General features: G+C 36.8%; 1 protein-coding gene across 14 annotated transcripts in view; it reads left to right on the forward strand.

Moving 5' to 3' along the window:
- PKP4 (plakophilin 4) overlaps positions 1–24,994 on the forward strand; it is a 239,789-nt gene that overhangs the window by 133,730 nt on the left and 81,065 nt on the right. For 13 of the 14 annotated variants that reach the window (XM_045479912.1, XM_045479902.1, XM_045479908.1 and 10 more), the window contains exon 3: positions 980–1,092. The exons of the other annotated variant lie outside the window; for it this stretch is intronic. In XM_045479912.1, coding sequence (XP_045335868.1) covers positions 980–1,092 — 113 coding nt within the window. The remainder of the gene's footprint in view (positions 1–979; positions 1,093–24,994) is intronic. 14 annotated transcript variants of the gene reach the window in all.

Raw genomic sequence — 24,994 nt, forward strand, 5'->3', positions numbered from 1 at the left:
AATCTTGTCAAGGTAACAGTGAGATAAGCACAAATGAAATTAAAGCATCTTCTATGATAGAACTTCCTTGCCTTCATAATGCAGCATAGAATGAATAATATAATATCTGTAGACAGTCTTTCCAAACTTCTAAATACAGTTTTAAATTCCGTATTATGGTTCAGGCTTCATTATTTTCTGCCCTTCACACAGTGACACATGAATTCATTTGTAACAATAGAAAATTTTTCTTGCTTATATTGCAGATAAATATAGCAAGATTTTTTTCTGTGGGATTGGAATGATTTTTTTCCCTAACAATTAAAAGGCTCTGTATCAAACATGAAAAAGTGATTCTCATATGGGAATTTACATTTTTTCAATATAGAATGAAGGATATAAAAATTGCTCTTGAGGCTGAAGAGCTTACGTTGGTAGGTGGGCACCTGATGTAGATACATCAAGTAAGGACTTTGCAGACCTTACATTTAATATAGTACTGTAACAGAAATACTGTTTGCAAACCTCAATTAGAAGAACACACAAACCAGGGGTGTCTGGGTGGCTATGGTCGGTAAGTGTCCGACTCTGGATATCCGCTCAGGTCATGATCTCACGGTTCGTGATTTCAAGTTCTGAGTCGGGCTCTGTGCTAACAGCACTGAGCCTGCTTGGGGTTGTGTCTCTCTGCCCCTCCCCCATTGCTGTCTCTCAAAATAAACCTTTAAAACTGTTAACAACAACAAAAAGAACAAAACAGATAAATATCCACATGTTTCCCATTCCTAACAAAGGCTAACATTCTAGTGCCTTTAAATTTGAAACAGGTACAAATCAGTATGTTATCTAGGCCCACAATTCCCATCCAAAACTCTTAATTTCACAAAGCCACACTGTATACAGTGCTCTGTTATGGATATGTTCCTATGTTTCCTGTGACACACATTAATTCAAATATCTGTCTTGGCACCTTATATACCTTTATTTCCTTGAATCACAGGAGCTTCAGTTTCAACGACTCACCCGAGAACTGGAAGTGGAAAGGCAGATCGTTGCCAGTCAGCTAGAAAGATGTAGGCTTGGAGCAGAATCCCCGAGTATCGCCAGCACCAGGTACAGGGCTGATGGCTCTATCTTTTTACATGCCTTCAAGTTACATGCCTTATTAAGTTGTCCTGGATGCAGCAAATGATTCTGTTAGTGTTGTCACTGTTAACTTGCCTTTCTGAATTTGACACCAAAAATGTCAATTTATTCTAATTTGAGAAGCCTCTTGCAATATTGATTATCCTTCAGTCCTGTGCTTGAAGTGTTTTATGTGGCATTGGTAAGTTTCTGTAGCAAAAGCTAGTATGCTGCCTTTAGAAATTTGAGTTCTCATATGTAGATACAGTTAATGCATGTTTGCACAGTTAATTACTAATTACTTGGTAAAGCTAATTGGCTTTGAAAGCCTGGCATTGATTTTTTCAAATAAGAAATATTTCTAAAGGATAACATTTAAGTAGCTTTTAAAAATGTCTCCAGTTGACCTTGAGGTTTTCTACAACTCTGTAAAACTGCTATAAAAAATAATTACCATATGAAATAATGTAGTGTATTCACATAATAAATTCAAAACCAGTATATTGCTGGAAAAAAAGCATGTTTAATCAGAATTACTGTTTTCTGTTTAAATAGCCTCTTAAGCTATGTAAAAACATCATTACTATAAAAAATTATTGCTACAAGAATGAAGTGGTGAAATCACTACTTATCCTATTTGTGGATTTCCTTCTTGTTAATTACATATTCTAGTACAGCCTACCATAAAATAACTTCTGTTACTTACATTTTTAAGCTTGGTTTGTTTACTCTTGCATAGGAATGTACCCACAGTAACTTGTCTTTTAAGTTATTTCTAACATCATCATTGTTCTACTTTTCAGTATCTTCTATTACTCATGGCCAAGAAATCCTTCTTGGTGAAAGAGTACTGCCTGTTGTTTCTCCTTTCAGGCTAATTGTTGCTATGGATTTAAAAAATATTAGGCTGATAAATTGTGTGCTTGTGAATTTTTTCATCTCTGACCCTTAACGTTTGTGTATATTGGTATGTTTAGTAAGACATAAAGCATACAAATAAGATTAATAAAAATTTTAAAATACAAATATAAAATTACATGTTCATATTTTAGTTATCCAGACAGTTATTTTTATAGGAAGGGAAATTATAAGCAAGGTATAAAAATGTAAATCAAATATTTCTAACTCTGGCTTTGTGGTACTCAATGAAATAATTTTTCAAAGAAGCTAAAATTGTGAAAAATTAATTTCGACTCTATTCAGTATTTTTAAAAAGCCATCTGTATCTTTAGCACCAAAAAGAGCAATTCACAACCTCAGTAATACATTATTGTATGTTTCTAAAATGTACAGGCCAACAGATTTTAAAATATATAATTTGATACTAACAAAATTTAATTCAACATTTAATGAATTCATTTAGGGCTTTTATTCTGGCAATGTAGCTAATTAAACTAACATAGAATTTCTCTTGATAAACCCCTAGAAATACTTGATACATCAATAAGCAAGTCAATACCTAGAGGAAATGGCAAAATAGAAAGGAAAATCCCCAGGTCCTAGAAATAAACTGAAAGCCAGAGCCAGAAGCAGTTGAGCTGTCTGTACAGGAGACCTAGGGACAGTCAAACCCCACCCCACTTCCATGTAAAAGCACTAGAGTCTTGGATTTAATACCCATGCAGGGACCCAAGAACGAGGCCTGGTATAATTTGAAGGTGGTACACGTGACCTTAAGATAGCTGCATTAAGCAGCCTATGACCATTTCCCATCGCAGACTCCAAGCTTGTACCGCATGTGGGTTTGGAGTCCAAGTGTAATTCTTCGCATTGTTCAGGAATCCCCAGCCGAGAAATTGACATCACTAAAGATGAGCTCACAGCCAGATATTATAAAACTTGAGTCAAAAAAAACCTCAACAGTGAGTGAGAATCAACTGGCAGAAGAGTACGATTTACAACTTCAAGAATATGCTGTCATTGGAGAGAGTTTGATAGTGTGCATAGGACAACAGGTATAAGGATGTGCATTAGAGCGTTGTTTGCAAAAGTGAAATATGAGAAAGAACATAATTATCCATCAGGATGGAAATGGAAAATAAACTGTGGATGAGTAAATGCCAGAACAGTTAAAATAAAATAATTGGTTTACATGTATCAACATGGACATCTTTGTAAAACAGACTCCTGAGTGAAAACCACAAATTGCAAAAGAATAGATGTAAATCATTATGAACATTTAAAAAAATATATGCAGCAGTACTATGAAATATTTAAACAGTATTTGATATTGTTTATGGATGTATGCATGTGTAGAAGTATAAAAAGTATTTTGGAATGATACCAATTTAAGATAGTGGTATTTCTCAGAAAGAAGGGAGGAAGAAGCTATCAGAAATTAGGCTTTAGCCAAATCTGTAACATGTTATTTAAAATTGCCATCTATAGGGGTGCCTGGGTGGCTCAGTCGGTTAAGCATCTGCCTTTGGCTCAGGTCATGATCTTGCAGTTCATGAGTTCAAACCCTGCATCGGGCTCTGTGCTGACAGCTCAGAGCCCGGAGCCTGCTTCAGCTTCTCTGTCTCCCTCTCTCTCTGCCCCTCCCCTGCTCTCACTATGTCTCTCTCTCCTTCAAAAATAAATGAACATTAAAAAAATAAAATAAATTGCCATCTACAGCAAAATGACATAATATTAACATACGTTAAATAAGGGGGTGGATATGTTCATGGCTATTAGATCATTTTCTGCACTTCAATTTTTAAAGTATTAAATAATTTTAAGATTATATAGTTGAATTAGCTTATTCCTAATTAGTTAGCTAATCTGTTAGTAAAAATACATTTTATAATATTTACTCTCTGTGATTTTGGTGCTTTGTGTCTGGATCTCAGTGCCTAGTGTGGTGTGTGGCATGTCACTGGGTTCGGTCGGTGACTTTGGGGTTAGTGAATGGATCCTGCAGAAAGGGAAGCTGGTTTGACCAGAGGAAGGGGGAAAACATGCACAGAGGTATATAGGATTCCACACTGTGGTTATACTAGAGCACCAAGAGGCTCCCGTGTCTAGGATGTGTCCTAAAAAGACCTGATGGCTTGTGAAGTTGGGAGGGTAAAGCTGGCATTTGATCATGGCGAACAAGGAAAGAGGGTGATGAGAATCTTAGCCTTCATTAGGTCTATAAAGGAGACCTGTGGAAAGTTGTTTTTGGAGGTAAGTGTCCTGGCAATGTAGGGCCTACATAGTTCAGAATGAAGAGAGACCAGACAACAGGACAGGAATCTGTTATGGAATTTTAGGGTTATGAGTAAGCCTGGTTTTGGCACTCAGTGAGATTGCTAATCATAAGTGATCCATTTTGATTGCCCTACTCCAATCTCACGCTGGATTTTCATGTATTCCTGATGCCTCCCGTGTAATGCTAACCCTTCCTTACAACCTTTCCCAGCTTTCTCCAGGAAAGTCACCTCTCTTCATCTGAACTCTTAACTGTGCCTTTGTTAGCTTTCCTGTGAGGTGGTAAGGCCCACCCTGTCCCCACAACCCTGGCACAGTACCTGGTCCTCAGCGGGCAGGCACTTAGACAAATGCTCATTGAAAGAATAATGAAACTTAATGAAGCCCAATGTGTTTTAAGCTCATCAAGTTAAGGATGCTTTATCATGAGGTCATCTAGTTGGCATCTTTGGGTTTCTCTCTGCCCTTTTTCAGTGTGCTTTTCAGTGGACCTTGAGAAGCCTGTTGACATAATTACTTTGCTCTGTGACCACCAGGTTTACACACTAGCAAGGAGCCCATTAGAAAACAATGTTAGTGAGGAGAGCATAGGTTTTGGTCACTTGAGAGATCCCCCTGTGTCTTCCAGTCCCCACCAGCTGTTCATCTCAGAGCAAGATTCTAAAGAAACACAGAAATAAGCTCTCAGACCCAAACCCTCTTTCCTGTCAGCCATTTCTGATTTGCTCAAAGGAAATTAAAAGTGGGACCACTGCTTATGGTCACGAAGTAGATTCAGGACATTCTTACATGAATCAAGTCAAGTAAGCAACATGGGGGATTTGACAACCATCTGTCTTTCATATCATTTTATTTAGATCCTGTGTCAGAGTTGGTAAGGTGACCGTAAGATTTTCTTATGTTTCCTGGTCCGAAGATGACATCTTAATAACTCAGAGGGAAACGAAAAGCATATTTTTTATTTACTTTTTCTGTTCGAAGCATTTGCCATTATTGGCCTCACCCTGTGAATAAGATGGAGGCAGTGGCATGAGGTCGTATTTAATAAATGGTTGTTCTGTTGTGCTAAATAGTACACTATGGAGTCCTCTCCCAGGGGAATGGCCCTCCAAACGAGCAGTTTGGTTTCCTTACACTTGCAGTACCAAAGATAACTTTTTAACCCATGCCGTGAGATATTCTCATTTCATAGGTGGAGAAACTGAGCCTGTGCTTGTTTTTATTTAGGAAGTGTCCTAAAAAAGTGAACAATTGCCATTGGCAGTTTACTTGTAATATGCCTTTTTGAGAACTTAAAAACAAAATTCATTAAAAATCATTTTAAAATCTTAATGATTAAAGTAATTGCTTAGTTTTTCTATTAAGGCCCCTTTGGAAATCTAGTTCTAAACAAGGTTAATAAAAACCCCATTTCTGATAGGATTTCTCATTTGCTTTATTTACTACAAAAAAGCCCTAATAACCCAAGCAGTAGCAACATAGAATGATTCTTCATCTGGAATTGATGGTGCTTATATCCTAAGATGATATGTGAAACCAAAAATAATCATTGTGACTTTGAAAAGCCTACAGTGACTTATGAGATTAGTTAATAGAGAAGTTACGGCCTCACTGCTTTGTGCCCAAGTACACTACAGTTACTTGTGCGTTTACCATTACCTGTGTATTTAGTATTTCACCTCACTGAAGGCAGGCTGTGGAAATACTTCATAAGGAAGTTAGAACTTTTTTTCATATATACTGAGTATAGTATAGTTCTTTACATATTTAATATTCACTTCATTTAAAGTGGGCTATGGAATCAGATAATAAAGAAGATCTCACTTTTTTTTCATTTGTTTTGAGTACACCGTAGTCATCTATGTATTTAATATTTTCCCTCATTCCAAAAGCATTTGAAACATCTTTTAAACATACAAAAACCAGGGGCGACTGGGTGGCTCAGTTGGTTGAGCGGCCGACTTCGGCTCCGGTCGTGATCTCGCGGTCCGTGAGTTCGAGCCCTGCGTTGGGCTCTGTGCTGACAGCTCAGAGCCTGGAGACTGTTTCAGATTCTTTGTCTCCCTCTCTCTGACCCTCCCCTGTTCATGCTCTGTCTCTCCCTGTCTCAAAAAAAATAAAACGTTAAGAAAAAAAAAAAAATTAAAAAAAAAAATACAGAAGCCAAAGATGGAGAGAGGAAATTAGAGCAAATGCAAGATAATGATTAGAAAAACAAGATGAGGGGCGCCTGGGTGGCACAGTCGGTTAAGCGTCCGACTTCAGCCAGGTCACGATCTCGCGGTCCGTGAGTTTGAGCCCCGCGTCGGGCTCTGGGCTGATGGCTCAGAGCCTGGAGCCTGTTTCCGATTCTGTGTCTCCCTCTCTCTCTGCCCCTCCCCCGTTCATGCTCTGTCTCTCTCTGTCCCAAAAATAAATAAACGTTGAAAAAAAAAATTTTTTAAAGAAAAACAAGATGAAATCAAGGTTAAAATAGTATAAGAAATGTATGTTGCTAACATTCCATGCATTCGCTAAAAGTAGGGAACCACTCTGGCTCTGAGTGACCTAGTACCCATCCTAAAGAGAGAAACACTAATGAATTGTATGATTCAAGTGTCTCTAGTATAAAAATAACCAGGTTGCTCAGGAAAATCTGCCATTCCTGAGGCCGGGACTTGAGTGGTTTCTCCTGTGAGTCAACATTGAGGGGCCACTATATGATGTGGCAAATAGCGTCCTCGGTAGTCTCTCTCTGAATTACAAAATCAGACTGCTAGGTCTCTTTCTTCCATTGTTAAATGGGAGTATAAATGGATAGAATAGCACCTTACCTGGAAGTAATTCTCTAGGAGGCCAATTCTGACACTAGTTAGACTCAAAGCTGAATTTAGCATGTATAGATGGAAGGGTTAATTTCAGGTCCTCCAAGCAGGCAGCATGCCACGAAGACTTTCTGTCTGCCACGCCTTTTACAGTCATGGGTGACAATGGGTGCTGAAATGTGAGATATCCTATGTTAAAACTGTGCAGGTACATGGTGTGAGTGCCATAAAAAGGGGCATGGCCCTCATGGGATGCTGAAGTGTGTATGGCTCATTGTAGGAGAATCTCAGCACGGGTACCTCAGGGAAAATTGCCCTTTAAACCTCTTGCCTCCCATGGACTAAGCAACAACGTTCAAATCCAAATTTTGATGAGCATGGAATTTTATTATTTTTCCCCTTGTATCCCATCATCAATGGGGTTTCATTCTAACTCTAGTCTAGCTTAGATTTCACTGAATACAGTGACAGTAGAAGGTCCCAGTGGCCCTCAGTGAGAGGCCCAGCTCCTCACCCTTAGATTTCCCCTGCCCACCTATACTCCCAATGGATAGAAAGGAGCAGGGGTGGCCAAAGCATTATTCTCACTCTGCTTTTGGGTTTGGGTTTGGGTTTTGGTTTGGTTTTTACTGACTGTGGAGCTAAATATGCTCATTTTAGACAATTTGTAAAATTCAGGAAATTATAAAGAGAAAAATCCATAATTCTGCCATTCAGATAACCATTTTATTTTCTTTTTTAAAGTTTATTTATTTATTTTGAGAGAGACAGAGACCGTGCAGATGGGGGAGAAGCAGAGAGAGAGGGAAAGAGAGAATCCCTCTGTTCAGGCAGTGCAGAGCCCTACTCTGGGCTCAAACTCACAAAACCGCGAGATCATGACCTGAGCTGAAACCAAGAGTCTGAGACAACCAACTGAGCCAACCAGGCGCCCCACCACTTTGTTTTTAAGTTACGTTTATTGAAGTATAATTTACTTATAGTAAAATTCACCGTTTGTAACATGTAGCTTTATGATTTTTTAGCGTTTTGGCTTGTAGTTTTGTAACCATCACCATATAGAACATCTCCACTAACGCCAAAAAGAAACAACCACTTTTAAATGTTTGCTACATTTCATTCTTTTGAAAAAAAATTTTTTTATCTTTTTAATTTAAGGTTGAGGTAATTCCCCTAACTTTTGGTTTTGTCTTGTTTCTAAAGTCGCACTTTGACATGCCAGGCCTCATTTTTAATGGCCCTCTCTGCCTGATAGCTTGAGGCGGAACCAGTGACCTAGGGATGCTAATTCAGCAGTGGTTAGAGATCATTACAGCCTAACAGGGGCAAGGGGCACGGTGTGGGTGGAAGACTTGGTCAGGGCAAATACTACAAGGCAGATTCAGCTTTCAAGTGTACAGACACATTTCATGTTTCACATTTCATGCAAGCAGAGGAATTACACAAGTGGTTCAACTTGTTGTGTAACAAAATTGTGCAAGGAGAAGAAAATGTAATTGGAATTGAAAAGTCAATAAATGAAAATATGATCATCTTCGACTTCAACAGGCTATTTCTGAGATTTTGTTGTACAGAATTTCAAAACTATACCTGAGTGCAGACTTGGGATCTTCCCGTTCATTCCCCAAAACAAAGTTACTTCTAGACAAGTTGTAGATAGTGAAAGAAAAAGGTTGTTTCTTTAGGACACATAAATTGGTTCCATGTATTTTATCTTGTACATCATAGTTTGTCCATTTATCAAGACGAAACACTAACTTTTCCTTTGCATTGAAGTCAAAAAGAGATTCTTAAAAAAATGGACCTTTAATTGTAAGAAACATTAATAGCAACTTTTGGAATCAAAGTACAGTTTTTCAGTTTTCATTTTGATTTTTATACATTGTCTTAAACTTTGATGACCCTATTTGGAAGCGTTTGGTCCTTTCACGTTATCCTTTAACTGGCTACTGCTGGTGTCAGGAAGTTATTCTAGACTTGGAAAAATCCTGTCCATACCAACTGAATGGGGGTGGGGGGCGGGGAATGGGTAGCAATATTGAAATTAAATAACTTCACACTCTTCCCAAGATTATCTCTCCCTTTCAGTTAGTTTAAAGCCCTGCTAAAATAGAATTCTTTATGGTTTCAAAAAGGTCATACAGTCTTGACAAATAGTCGTCTTATCGCCACTTAAGAAAAGAACTGTGTTATTTTTTAATGAAAAGATTTGATTCCCCACAGCCATTCAGATTTTTTTTCCCACACTTTATAGGGTCATCTGTTAGTGCCCATCAGGCTTCCATTGATACTATTAAAAATTCTAAAAATGTTTTAGGCTGACAGTAGCAAAAAGGGCCTTTTCATGGTTCATGTCTTTTCTTCAGCGAATATTTTCAAGTCATTGTGAGCTAAACCTCCTCAAATGATACATTCTTTAAAAAATGAAGGGTCTTTGAAAAGACTGAATGTTTGTGCCTTGACAGTTTATTACATGTTAAATGCACCTCTTCAAGAAGATGCCTGATAAAGTTCTGTCCCTTTGACCTTCAGAGCTCTCACCAGTCAAAATCTGAGTTTTTTAAACAATAGTTTTATTGAGATATATTTTTAGAGCCTAAAATTCATATTTTCAAGGGTACAATTTTCACAGTTGTTCACCCATTACCACTGTTCCATTTTAGAACATTTTCATCACCCCAAAAAGAAGCCCTCTACCCATTAGCACCCCGTTCCCATTCTCCCTTCCCTACAGCCCCTGGGAACTACTCCTCCATTTTCTGTGTCTGTGGATTTGCCCACTGGACATTTCCTATATACAGTATCATGCAATATATGGCCTTTTGTGACTTGGCTTCTTTCACCAAGCATGCTGTTTTCAAGGTTCATCCATGTTGTAAGCATGTATAGTACTCAATCCCTTTTTATTTCCAAATAATGTTCCATTGTACAGATAGATATACCCCATTTTGTTTATTCATTCACCAGTTAATAGACATCTGGGTTGTTTCTACTTTTTGACTATTGTAAATAATGCTACTATTGTCTTGGGTGTTAAGAGGGGAAGATCCCAAGGGTATTGCTGTAGGCATTCTTAGTTTGGGGGTCAAGGAGTGGCAGAAGTTTTCCTTAGCCTCTCCACCCATCCTCCCACTCCCTCATGAGAACTCGCCTTCTGTCCTTTCTCCTCTGCTTTCTCTTATGGTTAAATCCTTGTATACTGCTGCGCTAGTTGTCTGTTGAGTTACTTTAAGTGTGTAGTAAGAAAAGCTATTTGGGAATCCTGTGATACTCACCAGAATATAATTCACCCAATTCCATTCCTAAATGTTGTCTTTTAATGGTCACTCTCTCTTAATGGTCAAACAAATAAAAGATCTCTGATTTCACTTCTAATTCAGACCAGATGAAGAATAAACTATTTGATATTGGAATGTAATTATCAGAAACTCTCTTGGGGATCTCTGCAGTGAATATTTATGAAATGGATGCTCTTATGAGCAGATTTAGTAACACTGAATTTTTATGATGCAACTGCTACTGTAAACAGAGTAAAGAGTACCACATCTGAAAGATATAAATGAGTCTGTGGCTGACCTGCAGCTCTACAGAAGTCATTTATCTGGAGCAGTTTACTTAAGCACATTTCCTCCGGAAGGCATTTTAATTATTACTTCTTATTGCCATTCCAGTCACAAGCCAATTTCATCTGGGACGTACAAATCCAAGTGACAACTATCTCTACTGATTTGAATTAAACTTGTATAAACTAGGTCTTCTGCAGGGCATGTGAGCCCAAGGTAATTCAACCAGTATTCTGTTAAGCTAACCTATTTTAACCTAAGAACGTGACCATGTAGAATGTGGATTTTAAGCCAAGTAGTTTTTATAAGAGTGTCTTTTATGGACATTATACAACAAAATGTTTTAATCATAGTAAAAAAAAATATTTCAAAATGAACTACCTATTTCTTAGACTGAACATTTAAAAATGTTAAGTGGGTGATATGGCTAGAAGGAACCATGAAAAGAGATCAAGTTTATAGTTAGCATCACGGTTTGAGATTATCTTTTATTTTTTTTTAATTTATTTATTTTGAGAGAAAGAAAGGGCAAGTGGGGGAGTGGCAGAGAGAGAGGTGAGAGCGAGAATCCCAAGCAGGCTCCACACTAGCAGCACAGAGCCCAACATGAGGCTCAAACCTGCGAACCGTGAGATCATGACCTGAGCCAAAATCAGGCACTTAACTGACTGAGCCACCCAGGCACCCCAAGGTTTCAGATTATCTTGATTCTTTCACTATATTTGATTAAATATGGAGGCAGCCCAAATGTACAATTTTCCTAATTAATGAAGAGGAAAATACTTTTTAAAAGTCAGGGGCCCATGCTTCTAAAATATATGTATCATGCCATGATTTAATTGTCTTTTAAAACACCATTTTAGGGGCGCCTGGGTGGCGCAGTCGGTTAAGCGTCCGACTTCAGCCAGGTCACGATCTCGCGGTCCGTGAGTTCGAGCCCCGCGTCGGGCTCTGGGCTGATGGCTCAGAGCCTGGAGCCTGTTTCCGATTCTGTGTCTCCCTCTCTCTCTGACCCTCCCCCGTTCATGCTCTGTCTCTCTCTGTCCCAAAAATAAATAAACGTCGAAAAAAAAAATTTTTTTAAAAATAAAACACCATTTTAATTAAAATAACATTATTTCATTTTCTGTAATTTTTCATAGTTCACATTCTGTAATTACTATTCTCAAAATATATAACAGTGATTAATTATTCAATCAATACATTAATTATATTACCAGTCCCCACTCTGTCATTTTTTTTAACTATGTGTATATACTGGTAAATTATAAAGTAATTTAAATAGGCCATACAGAGTATATTTCAAGATACTTCCTGAAAAAAAAAATTGACCTTTACTGCTTCGTAGGAATTAATAATTACTTTAATCATATATCTTCTTTTTGCTATCATTTTGGGTTTTATCTGCATCTTTTAATCTTTATCTTAAGAAATGTTAGAAGTACTAAGAAGTACAGAGAATAATATAACAAAAACTCAACTACTCACATCCCGGAATTGAAAATTATTGATAATTCATCACATTGGCCTTTTTTATTTAAAATTATTTTTAAATTCAAGCCCTCTTTGCCCATTCTCTCTTCCCAATAGCTGACCACTAGTATATAGTCTTCCAGTTCACTTTGCATACTTTTATGTCCTATACATCCTTGACCAGTATTGTGTGTTGCTTTTTTAACCTACATAAAATGGTATAGTGTGTGTATCATTGTGCACTCAGTATTTTTCTACTTAGTATTTAAGATCTATCCATGTTGGTATGTGTAGGTCTAGTTTATGTTTTTAACTATTGTTGTGTATATATATTTCTTAGAATAATAAACTGGCCATTTCCTTATTGAAGAACATTTAACTTCCACTTACCAATACTTTAAATATGAAACAGTGATATCTCTTAGTTTACACATATAGAGTTCTGGAAAATATAGCATTATAAGTAGAATATTAGGGTTATAATAAATGTACATTTTCAATTTTTCTAGATCTTCCTGAATTGCTTTCTAAAGTAGCACAACAACTATAACCTCTCAAACAATATGCAGAAAAGTTCCAGGGTGTGTGTTCTCTGTTTTTCTGTCTCTTTCTTTCTTTGTTTCTTTCTTTGGCCAACATTTAATAATAGGCAGGGTCTTTAAATTGTACCAATCTAACATTATCTTATTTTACTTAGCATTTTCTTGATGACTAATGGGATTGAGTATTTTCGTATCTTTATGATCCATTTGAGTATTATGATCCATTCATATTCTTTGCCCACTTTTCTAATGAGTAATTTGGCTTATTCTCTTTGGTTCTATCATTATTTTTTTTGCACTGAAATAACTCTGAAATGTACATGTTAAAATAATACAGGTCTTAGTACATTACAACACTAAAAGTTTACTGTACTAATCTGTTTTTGGAATACAAGTCCCTTAGTATCATTACTAGGTATGTAGAAGTTACATATTCTATATAGGATATGTAATAATTGACATGTAGTAATGTAAATATTAAATATGTATTAATAATATAAATATGTAAAGATGTAATAATAGATACCTAATTGTCCAAATTTGTAGTTTAGGGTAGATGAAAGCCCAAACAGATGATACGAACATTGCTTTCTATTTCCAGATTCCCTTTCATGATTCTTTTTTTTTTTTTTTTCCCTCTAAACTCACTGAGTAAATATGTATACCTTTGCTTTACTGTAGAGATATAAAGATCTAAAAGTCTGGAAATTCCCAGCCTGCAGAAGGGACCATTGTGCATAACTAGCAATATGACAAAGCACCTTAGTAGCAGCATAAAATATAGGTTTATATTTTATTATTTTTAATTTTGTAAAGAGCTCCGTGATGATCCGATTACATTCTCTGTCCTGTCTCTATCTCAGAAGGCTTTTATTTGGTGTCTTTGATTCTTATATTATTAGGTTAAAGTACTTTATATTATAAGGAAGAGAACAATAGTCGTTGGGCACCTATTGCATAACAGACACACCCATTATCTTTTTTTCTTTCCTTTTAATTTTTTTTTATGTTTTATTTATTTTTGAGAGCAAGAGAGACAGAGCACAAGCAGGGGAGGGGCAGAGAGAAAGGGAGACACAGAATCCAAAGCATGTTCCAGACTCTGAGCTATCAGCACAGAGCCCAACATGGGGCTCAAACTCACAGACCACAGATCATAACCTGAGCCGAAGTTGGAAGCTTAACCAACTGTGCCACCCAGACACCCCAGAGACACACCCATTATCTTAACTGTTCAGCAGCGTTTCCTTTTTGGTGTTTTGTGTTTTAGTTTGCTTTGGTTTTAATTATTACTCTATACCTGAATTTATCATTAGGATGATATTTTCCCCCAAAGATAGCATTGTTCTATTGGTTTTTCCCCAGGGTGTCAATAAGTGGTGTGAGAAGACTTAAGCATCCCACTTACATCCACTGTACCACTCCCAATAGTTACAGCCTATATAAAATGGTGCCCTTAGGGGCGCCTGGGTGGCGCAGTCGGTTAAGCGGCCGACTTCAGCCAGGTCACGATCTCGCGGTCCGTGAGTTCGAGCCCCGCGTCGGGCTCTGGGCTGATGGCTCAGAGCCTGGAGCCTGTTTCCGATTCTGTGTCTCCCTCTCTCTCTGCCCCTCCCCCGTTCATGCTCTGTCTCTCTCTGTCCCCAAAGTAAATAAACGTTGAAAAAAAAAAATAAATTAAAAAAAAAAAAAAAAAAAATGGTGCCCTTAGCCCCGTCTCCACTGCCACTGTTTTGTCTCTTATGGAAATTGCAGTGGTTACAATTTATAGTTTGGTCCATCACAAACATGTTAAAAGAAGTCATGTAGATATTAAAGATTCTAGGAAACATTCTTGAACAACATATTCCCCCTAATGCACTTTCTGGAGTTTGTTGTTTAAGGGGGAAAAGTTTGCCATTTCTTCAGCTAATCATTTTCATCTCTGTGATGAAATAAAGGAAGTTTAGTGTTAAGTTCACATTCTCATTACCATTTGGCAGGTTAAGGACATGGAGCGGAAAGACTGATATAAGTAATGAGATGTTCCTTTAACCCTTCAGAGAATTACTACTATATACAGCTCTAAGCCAATGATGTATGGAAAAGGAAATAGAGAATGTGATTATCTACCTAAAAGTGAGTGCCATCCATTAGTGCATTTTCAGCAGTTGATCAGCTTGCCCTAAAAATGGATATGGCTTGTCTGCCCCCCAGGGGAAGGAGGGAGACAACCTACAAGTTTGCCAGACTTTGTAGTGACTGAATTGTCATTATGGCTATCCTCCCTGAGGCTTCACAGTCTATTTAATAACAAATCAGTCTAATCCGCTTGTTGCATGGGTTTTTCTATTCTCCAGTTGTGTTACTCTACTATTAAATAGGGGGGGAAACACTTTTGAAACTGAAGAGGAATAAAAGCCTGTATGCTACAGATTTTCACAGCTAAAAAAATTTATATTAAATAATTACACATTTTAGCCACTGTCACATAGTTTAGATACAACATTTGGTTTGCATTAATAGACTCCCATAATCCAAGGAGGAATGACTTTAGGGTATATGTGTGTGCTTGTTTCTTTTAGCTTTGTTTTTATTGAAAAAGAACAAATAATAGCCAGTTACTCGAGGATCCTACGATGTGTCATCTCTGCTTCAGAACATGTCAGTTAAAGGTTGATCTAACCCCAGCTTCAGTTACATTATCTATACAGGGATACTTGAGGCACAGAGAAAATTCAAGTAAAATTAGCAACCGTGATTCAAGAATTTAGTTGCTTAGGAAGGACAACACGTGATCTATATCTGTTTTCTCAGTGGTATTAGCAAAATACTTTTTAGTAAAGACTTACTGGTAAATAGTGAAACAGTATTGTATCTCTATGAATGTAAATATAAAGGTAGAAAGTAATTATTGAGAGAAGTAGTACATTAAGAATATGTCCAGAAGTTAAAAACTTGGGTGAACTTCGCAACCACTGACAAAATAATTTATCTAGATCAGTGATCATGAACAGCAGTTAAAATCATTAGCTAAAAAGATGATGGGAAACTTTACACTGAATGGATCAGGCTGACAGCATCTGAACCCATCAATCTATTCTTATGTTAATATTGCAAAACAGGAGATAGTCAGAAATTATGACCTCCTGATGTGATGCAATTGGAAGAACATAACGTCATTTGTGATATATTCTTGCCCAAGAATTTCTCAGTCGTCTAAATATAAATACCAAGTCAATAGGAAATATGGAGCTGTTAAACGACAATGTGCTGATGCATCAGCCAGATCTTTCTGTTGGACAAATGAAATTAATTTCAAACAGGAAAGAAAGAATTAAGAGAGAGGGAAGATGAAACCAGACCTTAAGAGAGATGGATTTTAGAGACCAGCATCCAAATATTATGTGTTGACCTTGTTTTGATTAGATTCAAACAAACCAACTGTGTTAAAAAATTGAGGGACTCCTGGGTGGCTCAGTCAGTTAAGCATCTGACTCCTGATTTCGGCTCAGGTCATAATTCCAGGGTCGTGTGATCGAGCCCCATGTCCATACTCAGCATGGAGCCTGTTTAAGATTCTCCCTCTCTCTCTTTCCCTTCCCACCCCCTGCTCGTCTCCCCCGCTTGCCTGCTCTGTCTCTAAAATAAAAATTAAAAAAAAAAAAAATTGAAACACGGAATTTGAATATGACTAGATATTTGTTGATATTAAGAATTTTACTATTAACATTTTAGGTGTGATAATGTTATTGTGGTTATGATCTCTTTAAAGTATCTAGAGGTACATCTAAAGTATTTATTACAGAAGTGATAAGATGTCTGAGAGACTTCAGAATAATCTAGTAATGTAAAGAAAATAGTAGGTGAAGCTGGGTAATGAATATATAAGGGATTTATTATAATCTGTTTTCTTCTTTATACACGTGTGTGTGTGTGTGTGTTTTAAATATTGCATAACAAAAGGTTTTTTTGATGTTAAGTGATTGAGCTCTTTATTTTCTGACTGAAATTATGGTTAAAATTTGTCTGTTTCATTTTTACAAAATTGAGATGGTTCTATTTCTTAACATTTGAGTGGTAGATGTTCTCTTTAATAGTTCAAATAAAGACTATTTAAATTGAATAGATTATGAATCTTCACAGAGTGCACCACACATTTCTTGCTGCCTTTTCCATCAATAATGTTGGCTTATTATGGCAATGAATGGGAGGGCACTGAAAGGGAGAAGGAAAGATAAAGCTGATCAATAACTTCTTCTGTCATATTGCAAACCATTGTCGTCCTTTTCATTCATATCTCTCAAAAGAATAATGCTGGACATGAAAGCTAAGAATTTAACACAGTCTTGCCCAAATACTTGCCTTATTTGCCATAGATTGCCTGTTCAACCACTGAACAGTGTTTATGGATCACCCTTTCTGTATCCAAAATGCTGTTTTAAGAGACTTTATCCTGACCCTCCATTATCATTGTTGTCATTCCTTCTCATTTGTTCTTTTTTTTTTTTTTAATTTTTTAAAGTTTATTTTTTGAGGACAGAGTGCGAGTGGGGGAAGAGCAGAGAGAGAGGAAGACACAGAATCTGAAGCAGGCTCCAGGCTCTGACATGTCCACACAGAGCCCAATGCAGGGCTTGAACCCACGAACTGTGAGATCATGACCTGAGCCGAAGTCTGGATACTCAACTGACTAAGCCACCCAGGCACCCCTCTTTCTCATTTGTTCTAATACGCTTTTTTCTTTTTCATTCCTGTTTGGTAGTTTGGAAACACTTACATGTGGGGGATAAACAGAGAAGAGATAAACAGAGGGGATGTGTGACAAATTAGGGATCTATGAGGGCTTTCAGAAGACTTTTAAGCATTCTGGAACCACTTTCCTAAGTTCCATAGGTCTAACTACATAGAAACATAGCATATACTATGCCAAATGTTGACTGTATCCTTCTGTCCATTCTTTTTTCAGAACAGTTATTGATGATCCTGGGTCTATCCCACGTGTGAATTCATTCCTCCTTCAGCACTAAAACAGCTATTTATGGTGCTTGTCCGTGAATTAAGAACTGAAAATGCTGTTACAGTGAGAAACATAATTTTTTTCAAAAAGCAAAGGAGAAATTTAATATATCATGTTCTTTCTTTTAACACTTAATAGTGAAAATAGAAGTTTTTTTCAGAAGTTAAAGAAACTTTACTGTTTATAAAAATTTAAAAAAATCAATCCTTTGGCTGATCAATGGAAAGAAAGTGAATATCGTTCTTTAGACATATGCCAAATTTGATAGTGTCTTTATATGAGTATAAAGAATTGTATGTGAATAAATCATTTGCTTTTGAATGTCTAAATGGGATAAACAATCAGGGGAGTACATGCTTAATAAAAAATTTAGGTTTTTATAATTTAAAATTCCTTTTAAGTAAACTTTTATATTGGCTTTTCAAAACATTTTAAAGCCTAAAGTAAAAAATGAAATTGTATGCATCATAAACAAAGCTATTTATAATGATGAGTTTTACGGAATTTGGATGCCAGCCAGTATATCTTACTACTCATCTCCACAGCTTAGTTCTTTCTGTGTTAACGCTGCTCAATCTCATGCAGAGCAAGTAGAAAAACAGGACCCTTCTCCTGCTCCCTACCAGTGTAGCTTTTTTTTTTCAAATATAAGATTTAAATTGTTTTATACATTTCTAAAAAGAGTGTGTTTTTGTGTGTTCTTTCTCTTTTTTTTTTTTTTTTTTTTAATTTTCCATCTTTAAAACTGTTTCTCATTTCTGTTTTTTTCACCTTTGGAAGGTTTTGGAAAGAACAGAAGTGAGGGAGACAATAGCAGTTTTTAGACCATGGACACAAAAAATTTGCAGTAGCCCATCTATTCTAAGGCTAAACCTTTGCCTAAATAGTACCCTAAGTCATGGCACAATACTTAGGAAAGAGAGTCTGGTATTGTGTTTAGCCATTTTACTATTTTCAGTTGCTTTCATTCTTTCAAAGGTCAACTGAAATGTTAGAAAACGCTTCTATTCTGATTTCTACTTTTACTGGTTGGAACACCTGTTGTGGGATGGACTTAACCAGAAATCATGTTTCCTATATAATTTATGGGGATACCAGAGGGAACTGTTTGTCTCATTTTTGTCTAGTACTACATCCTTTTTGATCTTCCCCGTCCCATATGGTCTTTTGGATCTTTTCTTCATAGATTCAAAGCACTAACACAAAATGCTTTTGTCAAAGAATATTTAACATTTTCTAAAATGTGTTTACCTCCAATCCCTATGAAAGTTACTTGAATTGTTAAAAGGGCTAGTATTATCTGTTCCTTTACTGTTTTTGCTCTGCATTAAATACATAATTTTCTCCTTAGGAGACTGGTCAGAGTGTTACTTATTTATATCTTACGTCTTCCTAGAATTCATTTTATATAGCCGTTATAGGAGTCTAAAACTATTGCTATTGTAGAGTAGCATGGGGAGAAGTGGAATGAAGAATTAAAACAAGGGTGAACACTAATAGAGCCAGTAATGAGACCACAAATGTTCGCCACAGTGGCTGGTTATACATTTTACTTTAAACTTGCTAACAGCCGATGAAAACCAAGACTTTGTTGTCCCTATTACTCATGATTTTTTAAAGACTAAAATTGTAAAGCACATTTTGAGAGCATGACCAGTTTTTTCAGGTAAAGTGTCACTGAGAGGAAATATATGGTTCAGACTGTAAGTCTTAGATCTTTCCCAGATTCCTTGAAGTATCAGTCCTTCTCTTCTACAGCCTTCCTGTTTGCACCTTCTGTTGGCTCTCCAGGTGACTTGGTGTAGATTGCAGATGGATCAGCCCAAATCCATCCACACTAGTGAAAGGTGACTCAGGGCTTGTGTCCTGGTACTGATGGGTCGGGAACAACTGCATCCTACGAGAAGGACATCATTTTTCATGCAAGTGCTCTTTGCTTTCTCTAACCTCAATATCAGCCTCAGATCATATAAACAATTATGAAAAGAGATCCTTTGCTCTTTCTCGTATGTTATGCCTTGCTTAGCCCAGATTATAAGCATATACCATTTCAGGGTCAACTCAGAGCCATAAGACACAAAAACATTAATAAACTACCATAATGAGCATGTTATCATGGTTTCCTTTTTCCTGGCTGCTGATCATGTGGTCCTTTCTTAGGAAGAAGGAAATCGGTCTCCATCCAATAGAGAATTGTGCAGGGTCTGATACCATGATAAAAACACAGAAAGGAACCTGAGTCCTGGAAAAATCATAAATTTAGAGGAAGAGTTTTTGTTTTTGTTGAGATTGATTATGAATAGACAAAAAATTTGGACGAGGCTCTTAAAAATGTAGTTAGATGCTAAGAAGGATTGCTTTCTGGGTGTTATAAGATAACCTTATTGTGTATGGGCTAGTGACTTTTCAAACTAGGGTCCTCAGAGCTCCTTAAAAAGTGTCGTTGATAGGGCTAGCTATTTGCCTTCCAGCTCCCCACCTCTGCTTCAGCCAGGTAAAGCATTCACCTTCATTGTCTGTTCTACATATTGGCCTTCCTATCTTTGACTTCTTGATATAGCCTGGTGGAAGAAGGAAGAGCTATCCACACCTATCTTAGGCAGAATAATCATAATATATTGTTTAATTTTATCTAACTGCTCTAGTTGTTCTGGTGGTAGGGCAGAGATTAAGTCTTTTTTTAACGTAAAGGATCTATCTCCTAGTTAATTATTATCTATCTAAAAGTGACAAGTGATGTCCTTGTTTCCCAAACATAGGAAAAAAGAAACTAGTTCCAGCCTCACAGTTCCCTGTTGGTAGGTGGTATGAGTTCTTGGAACACCAGAAGCTGGCTTATAGCATTAGAGAGGTCTTGATTCCATCTCAGTTTTCTAGACCCCACTTCCCCCCCTGCTAATTATGAGCATAAAATAAGCTCAAGGGTATTCTTGCTGAGGGTGAAGAGAAATTTGACCTGCTTACATGGTAAATGTTTTTAAGACTTGGGACTTCCACAGACATTATATTTAAGAAGTAGCATTCTCAAGCATTCAAGAGCACTCAAGATTAAGCTAAAGGACAGAATAAGCTATCTACCTAGCTAAGAACTCACAAGGAACTAGTAGACTTTATAAATGTGTTAAGAGAAACACGGCTAAATTTTAAATGTACTAAATTAAAAGGGAAGTCAAAGTAATACTAAATAGAAATAAAAAAAAAACCTTAAAGTATGTTATGGTATTATCTCCATATCATAATTGACTATTTTAATTAATCAAGATACAGAAAGTTACGTTTACCAGAACGGTTACTCAGTTAAGGAAGTTTGTTTTAAATTTATCTTGTAAAACTCCCAAGTAGAGACTAAAACTTAAGAATCATTAGTAGTTATTTTGCCAGATTTCTGGGGTAGAAAATCCTAGGTACGTATTAGGAAATACGAAGTGACCTGGGAACTGTGGAGCCCAGAGTCCATATCTAAGAAGATTATGATGCATTTCATTAAAAAGCAATTTGTAATGCCTAAAGGATAACAAGGTGCTAAGTAATTGCAATATGAATTCATTGCCAGAAAATAAAAACCCAAATAAACCACTTTCCTTTTTATTTTATTTTATTTTATTTTATTTTATCTTATTTTTATTTTTAGAGGAGAGCAAGTGGAGGACAGGGACCAAGGGAGAGAGGGAGAAAGAGAGAGAATCTTAAGCAGGCTCCACAGGCCTGACATGGGGCCTGATCCCAGGACCCTGGGATTGTGATCTGAGCTGAAACAAGAGTCGGACACTCAATCAACTGAGCCATGCAGGCACCCCTCTTTTTTCTTTTCTTTTTTTTTTTTTTTTTTTTAGAGATTTACTTATTTTTGAAAGTTAGCACAAGCATTAAGGGACACAGAGGAGGGGACAGAAGATCTGAGTGGGTTCTATGCTGACAGCAGCAAGCTTAATGCAGGGTTTGAATTCACAAGCCCTGAGATCATGACCTGAGCCAAAATCAAGAGTTGGTCACCCAACCGGCTGGGCCACCTAGGTGCCCTCCACCCCTCCGCTGTTTTCTTTTTAATCCAGAAATGGACCTCGAAATCAATTAACATTAGACATAAATATTAGAGCAACGGATTATAAAGGAAACTATAACAAACTAATAGAGAGTCACCAGAAGTTTTCACAATGGATTTAGAATCCAGGAGACCTACATACTTGCTAACAGAATAACACCAATTAGTAGAATAATAAAGCCAGTTTGGGATATATAACCCAATATAATACTGGGATATTCACCAATAACAAGTGAAAAGTTGAAAGTTGATTTTTAAAATAAGCGCATCATAAATTGAAAATAAGACAATAATGAATTGTTAGAGAAAGATACTCAGTTTGGAATTTATTTAAGCAACTGAGATGTCATCTGTAAACGTGATAATTTTTGAATTCAGGAGTTTACATATACAGAAGAAATACAGAACTTTTGTATGAGACTCAGAACTTATACTCAGAACTCAAAGTAGTAAAACTAATAGTAAAAAGTCAATGAACATATGATTAATGTGTGTTCGTCTGTTAATTACCTCTGTTCAGTAAAGGAAGATCACCTAAGAATCATTTTAAAAACATTGTGGGGGCGCCTGGGTGGCGCAGTCGGTTGGGCGTCCGACTTCAGCCAGGTCACAATCTCGCGGTCCGTGAGTTCGAGCCCCGCATCAGGCTCTGGGCTGATGGCTCAGAGCCTGGAGCCTGTTTCCGATTCTGTGTCTCCCTCTCTCTCTGCCCCTCCCCTGTTCATGCTCTGTCTCTCTCTGTCCCAAAAATAAACGTTGAAAAAAAAAAAATTTAAAAAATTTAAAAACATTGTGGAAGAATATGTTGTAACAGTGAAATAAATAGATGATATAATGCTACCAAATTGGGATGATTTAAATAACCATTTGAAGACAGTGTCATAATACAAAAGGGAGAAATGTTTTATTTGGACATGTAGAATATTATGTTGGTGGTCTCCCAAACTGGCTGATTACTAGCCCTTTACAATTTTTGATCCATGGGAATTGAAGTGAACTCTAGAATTTGGCAATACATTTCATATTGCTATATCTCTCTCCCACTGGAGCCTTCATGTTCCGGTTTCCACCTGAGTGGTCCCAATACTAATTTACCTTCTCTTGCTAGGTGAGTAGAAGGAGAGCTAGATCTTGGTTTTTTTTGTTGTAAAAGACAAATGTTTCACACTTTGGGTTGTTATAGATAGGTGAATGCTTCTTCCTTCAAACACTACTGGGCCCATCAGAGTCCTCTCTTAAAGGTTTCTGTCTTTAAGAACAGCCTTTCCAAAGTCTCTTGACACCTTCTTGCCTTTAGGCATGTGATCCACTGGAGGTGTCACAAAAGTACCATAATGAGTAATTATAAGACAGTCCAGCATTGGAAGACAAGGACTTTGCAAATGAAGCTTCTAATGATGTCTGGAACTCAAGTAGATAATCAGATATTTATTAATTGGATTCATGTTATGTATACAATAAACATCTTTACTATAATAGAGCCAAATCAAGGTGGGGGAATTCTGATCCCTTCATAGAATAATTGAAATAATTTCTGGGGCACCTGGGTGACTCAGTCGATTAAGGATCCGACTTTGGCTCAGGTCATGATCTCATGGTTCATGAGTTCAAACCCCACATCAGGCTGACAGCTCAGAGCCTGGAGCCTGCTTCGGATTCTGTGCTTCTCTGTCTCTGTCTCTCTCTCTCTCTCTCAAAAATAAACATTTAAAAAATTAATAAAAGAATTTCTGAAATCACATAGACTTAGCCTTGAAAAAAAGAATCCAAAAAGCTAAGATTAAGATCAGCTATCTACTCAATGCTAGCTAGTTGATACAGACAGAATTAAAACACAAACTTTACCCTCAAGAAGATGGTCATAGTTTGGTAGTTGAAGCAGGTAAACAACTACTACAATTAAAATCATACAAAAAGACCTAAAATTGAGATAGGTTACTGGGCACATTGTTCACTTAAAGGAGGATGTGATCAAATTTCATTGAAGTCTTTTTGTTATTATTAATTCTTGAAGGATAATTGGTGATCATCAGGGAGAATGCTGTAAAGAGTACATAGTCTAGGCAGTGGCACACACCCATACTCTTACAAGCAAAAGTCTCAAATAATTCATTACAGTGATTCCTCTCCATTAATACAAGTGAAATTTACCTTCGTATTGACTATACTCAAATTTTAAACTATTAATGAGGGCTCTATATATACACATATGTATGTGTGTGTGTGTAAAATTTCTTAAGGTGATTTTTTTTCTATTCCCCTTCTCCCACTTTGCCCATCCTCCACCCTCCTCCCCTCTGGCGACCATCAGTTTGTTTTCCATATTTATAGTCTGTTTCTGCTTTTTGTTTCTTTGTTTTGTTTTTTTAGATTCCATATATAAGTGAAATCATATGGTATTTGTCTTTCTCAGACTCTCTTCACTTAGCATAATACTTCTAGGTTCATCCATGTTGTCACACATGGCAAGCTCTCTTTTTTTTTTTTTTATAGCTGAATAATATTCCTTTGTGTATTTATACTCCATATTTTCTTTATCTCTCGATGGTCATTTGGGCTGCTTCCATAACTAACTACTGTAAATAATGCTGCAATAAACATAGGGGAATATATATGTTTTCAAATTAGTGTTTTTACTTTCTTTGGGTTAAGTACCCAGGAGAGGAATTACCGAGTCATATAGTGGTTCTGTTAATTTTTTGAGGAACCTCCATCCTGTTTTTCATAATGGCTGTACCAATTTACGTTCCTACTAGTAGTGCATGAGGGTTACTTCTTCTCCACATCTTCCCTAACACTTGTTATTTGTCTTTTTTTTTTTTCTTTTCATTCTAGCCATTCTGGCAGATATAAGGTTTTATTTTGATGGTGATGTTGAACATCTTTTCACATATCTGTTGGCCATCTGGATGTCTTTGGAAAAATGTCTATTTGAGTTCTGTGCCCATTTTAATCAGCTTATATGGGGTTTGTTGTTGTTGTTGTTTTTTTGGTGTTGAGTTGTGTAAGTTTTCTCTTTATTTTGCATATTAATCCCTTATCAGATACATCATTTGCAGACCTCTCCTTCCATTCAGGAAGTTACCTTTTTGTCTTATTGTTGGTTGCCTTCACTGTTAATACAGAGAATTTGTTTTCCATAAAACAAAGCAGTAAGTTTTGCAGTTTGACCACGTTCTAGTCTCAGGCTGAGGCCTGACTTTCTTTTCAACAGAAAAATGACTCTGGGGTTCTATTCAATTCAGTGAGTAATGATAGTAGCCTGCACTCCTACTAATGGAAAGAACCCC

This window comes from Leopardus geoffroyi, chromosome C1 (assembly GCF_018350155.1).
Source record: "Leopardus geoffroyi isolate Oge1 chromosome C1, O.geoffroyi_Oge1_pat1.0, whole genome shotgun sequence".
In the NCBI taxonomy this organism is placed as follows: domain Eukaryota; kingdom Metazoa; phylum Chordata; class Mammalia; order Carnivora; family Felidae; genus Leopardus; species Leopardus geoffroyi.